Source organism: Sinocyclocheilus rhinocerous, unplaced genomic scaffold (genome assembly GCF_001515625.1).
Source record: "Sinocyclocheilus rhinocerous isolate Xijiao unplaced genomic scaffold, SAMN03320098_v1.1 scaffold1724, whole genome shotgun sequence".
Taxonomy (NCBI): domain Eukaryota; kingdom Metazoa; phylum Chordata; class Actinopteri; order Cypriniformes; family Cyprinidae; genus Sinocyclocheilus; species Sinocyclocheilus rhinocerous.
Window position 1 is genome coordinate 372771 of NW_015626034.1, and position 6649 is coordinate 379419.

At 35.2% G+C, this 6649-nt stretch overlaps 1 protein-coding gene across 1 annotated transcript in view; it reads left to right on the plus strand.

Annotated features, from left to right (window-relative positions):
* The first annotated feature begins 2356 nt into the window (after positions 1-2356).
* LOC107708861 (matrix metalloproteinase-16-like) overlaps positions 2357-6649 on the plus strand; it is a 24454-nt gene continuing 20161 nt past the window's right edge. The window contains exon 1 of the mRNA XM_016513231.1: positions 2357-2659. Within this exon, the coding sequence (XP_016368717.1) occupies positions 2612-2659 (48 nt within the window). The 5' untranslated portion in view covers positions 2357-2611. The remainder of the gene's footprint in view (positions 2660-6649) is intronic.

Here is a 6649-nt window from a genome sequence, read left to right on the forward strand (position 1 = left end):
TGTGGTCAGCTATCCTTACCTGCCTTGTTAACATATTTTAGGCTGAACCTTCCATGATTAAAGTCCGTGTATGCTATATAAATTACATCGTGGTCTTCTGCCAAAGTAACTTCAGCCTCCCTATATAAATATAATTATGTGTGTGTGTGTGTTTGTGTGTGTGTGTTCTTACAACTTGCATGTTAGTCAAGTTCAATCACATCTTAATGTTCATTGTCGTTTTACTAATCTCATGGTAAATGTTAAGTTTGTTGTCTTAGAAAATTCATTCCAAATAAATGAAGATATTTTATTAAGTGAAAACTAATCTTGTTCAATGTTTTTGATTCTTGTGCACCCCACAAAATAATGCGTTTTTTGAACCACCAAGCATGAGAGCATGTTCTAGTACACCCCCAAAACAAAATCAAGACTTTGTAAAAGAGCATAATAGGACCCCTTTAAACAAACAAACATTATACAACAAAAAGGTTTTGGCTTGTAGACATGGCTTGAACAGCTTCTAATGACTATTGTGTTAAAAATTAATAGTTAATAACAGTCATGAACAATAGCAGTTAAGTTTAGAATACAAACATTCATAAATGTGGTGGAAGGATCTTGTGCATGTTATTTGGATGCCTACAATTCAGAGGTCAGTTTTTTTTTTCAGTTGAAAAGCAAAGCGATGACACAGAGGCAATTTGAATAATGATACACACACAGTGTATTTCTTTTGAGTCAAGATTAAGAATTCTTCTTGAATTATTGTCATTCAATTCACAGCACATTTCAAGTGGCTGAGTGCAGCAGAGAGCAGTATCATCGTAATTGGTTTGTTTTTCGGATCAGCTGATCAGACTAAATTGCAGTGTTCATCACCGGCTCTCACCAGCACAACCTCAGTGTGAAAATTAAAACCTTGAGCTTATTTTTAATTGAGCGCTACTAATACCCACAAAACCAGAGGCCACCGCAGATGCCTCTTTATCTTCACTCTTTAATGTGCGAAGCAGATGAATTCATTTTCCCATGACTGAGCTTTCAAGACCTCCCCGCCATTATTGGTCTCTGCTCTAATGCTGTAATTTGTCTTGCTGTTATACTGTATTAAATACACAACATTTCCAAATGTTTTAACACTTTATTTTGTTGATAAGACTGTAAAAGTTTTTGATCAAAGTTATGTTGTAACTTAACATTTGTAATAACTTTTTTTTATTCTTATCCAAATAATGGTGACTATGTGATTTGTCTCTATTTTGTCCTTTTCTTGCTCTCTCACCACACACACACACACACGCACGCACACACACACACTTTCGTTTTGATGTATTTATAACAAACTGAAAAGAAATGTGTAAATTTCCTGATATAGTGAACCACCCCCATCTTGTGGTGGGCATGAAATGTCCACTGTCCAATCCCAGATGTACCTTTCAAATCTTACATTTTTTCATTTTTTTTCCTACCTATTGATTTTTTATTTATTTATTTATTTTTTTGCACAATAATTGTGATACAAAGAGGAATATAGGAAGATACGGAGCAATTACAATTCTGTGTTACACAAATAAAACAAGTAATTATTTAATGTCTCCAAATATTATTATTTTTTAATACCCAACAATAAAGTTACTGTTTGGTCATTGTTTTTTATTTTATTAATAAGAAACAATTATTATTAAATAAATAAATAAATTTGCGTTTGTGTGTGTGTGTGTGTGTGTGTATGTGTGTGCGTGTGTGTGTGAGTGAGTGAGTGAGAGAGACAACATAAAGACAGCATATACAGAATGTTCTCTAATGGTTATTTTTAGGTTTTATTTCATAACCAAAGAGTAACTTTACCAGTATGTTCTGGGGACTAAAAATGGCTAGCTGGGTAGAAACATTTCCATATTCGTGAAAATGTATAAACATATCTGAGTAATTCGTTTTGTATCTAAGGATTGTAAACCTTACTGAATAAAAGGGAAAATAATGTGATAAAAGAAAGGTTGCACCCAGACATAGAAAATAAATATGGAACAGATTGATCAATAATTCCTTGGACCATAAACATATTTATTGCTTGTTCTGACCAGTACTTTGCCATTAGTTGTCTAATGTTATTATTATAATCTTATTAAACAGAAGGATGCTTGACCGCTGGAAATACTGGCGCTGACCCAATTTAACGGCCGTTTGCCAGAGGCTACTGTCAGTGTCAGCCGTTTCAGCGTCCCGCCTACCTAAGACCCATTTTTACACCTTCATTGATCTGTGATTGACAGGAGAGAAAGAAGAATGAAGACAGAATGAATGGTGCCTACTAGTCAACAAGCATCACTGGCCAGTGAGTCAGAGCGCATGCGCAGTGCTTACGCTCTGGATGCTGCTCAGTATAGAAAAGCAACCTGCCTGTTCGCCAAGGCAACGTTTCAAAGCAGAAGAAATGCCTCGAAATAGTGCATCCGATATGCAAGATGGAATGTGTATTGCCAGCGAAATGACAAAATGTGCGGACGCCGATGCTTCTCCGCGCTCCGATGGTTTCATCTTCGGTCCAAAATGCCACTTGCTTAACTGACATACGAGGATAGAGGCGTAAATAGTCATTGATAAAGGAAAATCAAGCGAATCTACAAATATGAACGGTACGCTGCTTAAAAAGCGAAGGCTGGACTGTGTGTATGCGGTGCTGTCAAGGATTCAGCGGTGAAATCAAGATTGGGCCCCCATGGTTTTAATTATGCACGTCTTACGCATACAGGTGCAAATGTGCTTAGCTTGTGCTAAGTCGGTAACAATATTTCATGTAGCTCTAGCTCTATATGTGATTAATAGGGTTGTTGCTATGTGCTATTGACCACTGAGCTACTGTAAACAGTCATACATCTTATTAATGGTTAGGATAAGAGGGTGTGGGTTTTGTGGATGATAGAAGTGGACATAAAAGTACAGACCTTAATCAATTTAAATGAAGTTTTAAATGCATTTGAGTCATCATGATGTCATAAAAGGAGTAAAGTAGTTTATGAGAATTATACTGCCGCTTGCTAAACATTTGTGCTATGGATGAATATTGACTTGTCCCTCCTTTTCTTTAAAAAAGGTTGCAGTGAATCACCAACACACTCTCATGGCAGTTCTTAACTTTGTTTTTTTGTTTTTTTTTGGTTGAATTGGTGGTGAATGCGTATGCATTCATACAATCTCTTTTGTACATTTGCATATGATCGGCTTGCTCCCCACTGAGAGTTAGGTTTAGGAGTGGACCTTCATGCTTACTTTTTTTTAAGAATCATGTTTTCATGATTTAAATCGTACAAATTCATAAAAAAATTCATCACCAATTCGCCAAGATGTTAAATAGTTTTCTCTTGAGACTGGGTCGGAAGCATTTACAATGGGTGTAAATGGGGCACAATTGGTAAATGTTAAAATACTCATTTAGGAATAGACTAGAGAGCGCAAGGTTTAAGGATTCAGCGGTGAAATCAAGATTGGGCCCCCATGGTTTTAATTATGCACGTCTTTCGCATACAGGTGCAAATGTGCTTAGCTTGTGCTAAGTCGGTAACAATATTTCATGTAGCTCTAGCTCTATATGTGATTAATAGGGTTGTTGCTATGTGCTATTGACCACTGAGCTACTGTAAACAGTCATACATCTTATTAATGGTTAGGATAAGAGGGTGTGGGTTTTGTGGATGATAGAAGTGGACATAAAAGTACAGACCTTAATCAATTTAAATGAAGTTTTAAATGCATTTGAGTCATCATGATGTCATAAAAGGAGTAAAGTAGTTTATGAGAATTATACTGCCGCTTGCTAAACATTTGTGCTATGGATGAATATTGACTTGTCCCTCCTTTTCTTTAAAAAAGGTTGCAGTGAATCACCAACACACTCTCATGGCAGTTCTTAACTTTGTTTTTTTGTTTTTTTTTGGTTGAATTGGTGGTGAATGCGTATGCATTCATACAATCTCTTTTGTACATTTGCATATGATCGGCTTGCTCCCCACTGAGAGTTAGGTTTAGGAGTGGACCTTCATGCTTACTTTTTTTTAAGAATCATGTTTTCATGATTTAAATCGTACAAATTCATAAAAAAATTCATCACCAATTCGCCAAGATGTTAAATAGTTTTCTCTTGAGACTGGGTCGGAAGCATTTACAATGGGTGTAAATGGGGCACAATTGGTAAATGTTAAAATACTCATTATTTCAGTATAGCCACTTACACAATATGTGTTCAAATCATAGAAATTCATATGAAATCATAGAAATCCATATGAATTCAGCACCAATTTGTGAAACATTATTTTATCTATATTATAGATAATTTTTGGAAACACTAAATGGACGTTAAAATATTTCAGTAGTACTGTATATATGTAAACGTGTTTTAGTGTAATAATAATAATAATAATAATAATAATTTAAAAACAAAAACATGTTCTAACTAACATTCACTGTGTAAAGTTTTCATTTCTGGGGGGCAAAATTTTGATGATTGAGCTCAACTTGTATTGAACATGAAATACTCTTTTAGATTGAAGAAAAGCCTTAGAACCGGAACACCTTAGCAATGACCTAGAAACACCTTGCATCAGTTTACAGCCAACCACATCAAGCTAAAAAAAACACTTAGCAACTACATAGCAACATCTTGGCAATCCACAACAACCAACATTGTAACTGTAAGCTTTGCATAGGCAAGCACCAAAAATCTGTATGAATGTTGTGAGTAGCGAGTGCAAATAAACCAATTTTCAGAGTATCGTTGACTCACGTTGGCCTGAAACCTTTTTTCAGCTCATAATGCACAACGTACACACACACACTCATGTGTTTACAGCTGATTAAAGGCATAGCAAGTGGATAAAAGGGGTTGTCTGGCCCAGTAGGAAGTTGCAGAAAGAAAAAGGGAAGGAGGGAGAGATAGAGACGAGCAAGAGAGAAGTAGAGTAGATTAGTATATTCCTGGCTGCTGGTTAGTGGGCAGACTATGTATGTAGAGTAGCAGTACTTGAGGTTAGTTCTGCCACTGACCCCTAGGAAACTGATGGCGTTGCACTCAGGGGAAAATATGGCAGCTTATTTGCACGAAGAATTGTTTGCCTGAAAACAGTAGCACATTTTAGGATGCATTTCAGCATACTGACTCCTGTAATTGACTTCATTGATTGGCTTTTGCTGCAAGATGCAAATGAGAGAAGTGAGAGAGAAAGTGAGAATGAGCTACATAGAAAGAACAAGTGAGAAAATTCTGCAGTGGAAAGAGAAGAAAGACATGCTGCCTTAAAACAGATGAAGTTGTATCCTGACCAGTTTATGTTAATGCAAAGCATATAGTTTAGAGTAAAATGTTAGTTATTTAAAGGGAAGTTAATGTTTTAAAAAAAGGCTACAGTAAAAACCTGTCTGTAAGTCTATATCATTTTTATGAATTTTTATTTCAGTTTTAGGTTTAGTTATTTCAGTACATCAAGTTCATTTAACACTTATTTAATTTCAAGTAATAATGAAAAATGTTTTTAATGGTTTTAATTTTAGTTATATAATAGCTGATATAAATAACTAAACATTAACCGCCGTTAAAACAGACACTATTAAACACACTGCAATTAGAACACAGCAATGTTACTGTACTTATAGAAAATATAAAAGCACACATCTCTATCTATGAAACTGCAGCCTCTCGTCAGATGTCACACTCAAGACATTATGTATTTATGATGGATTTTTTCATCTTGGTGGATACACTCAAGGGTCTCCATAAGGAACACGGCAGAAGGATGTTTTTCATCATCATCATCTCGTCATGCCCTTTTTCTGTCTGTCTCTGCCATCTGGTATAAATGTGGCAGCAGATGATCATTTTCATGTTGTCATGGTGAGATTGTGACAGGATGCAAACCACCACCTAATGACTAAGCACTTTGAACATCAAGAAAACCTGTCTTAGCCTGGCTCGCTTTTGAAATCAAACCCCATGTTTTAAAGTACTTCTTGCATGTGTATTATGGACATACGTATAGTCAGCTTTCAGCCCTTCACAAAAAATCTAATCATCCTTTTGTTTTGCATCTCGTCTTTCTGTGGGTAATATTCACTCTTGTCAGATTCTGCAAACAGAAATAATTCAAGTCTTTTAAAAATGTAATCATGTAATTAATAAAGCCTGTATTACTGTAAATACTATAGACACATTTTGGAGAGATCATTTTGGCTAGTTAGGATGACATTTGTATTTCTGTCAACAGTTTTTTGTTTTTTTTTCTCCCAGTAAAATATTAATGGTCCCCCAACTTGCAGTGTTGAGTGTATTAAGCCAATTAGTGAAGTGGGTGGTATACACAAAAGTAAATAATATGGTATTTCTTCTAGCAATATACACCACGATTTACACATGTGATTCAAAGACATCTGGTTTTACCAGTACGATATGACTTGGAAATTAAGAAGCGTTATTAAGCATTAATAAATACATGCAGCTTTTGTATAAAAAATTGGGTCACACTTTATTTCAAGGTCCAATTCTCGCTATTAACATACACTAACATAAAAAAAAAAATCCGTAAAAATACAGTAGCAACGTTTTAGGTTTTACGGTTTTAACTTAAATGTACAGTTAAATACCGTATTTTCATTAACTGATATAATGTTAATATAACAC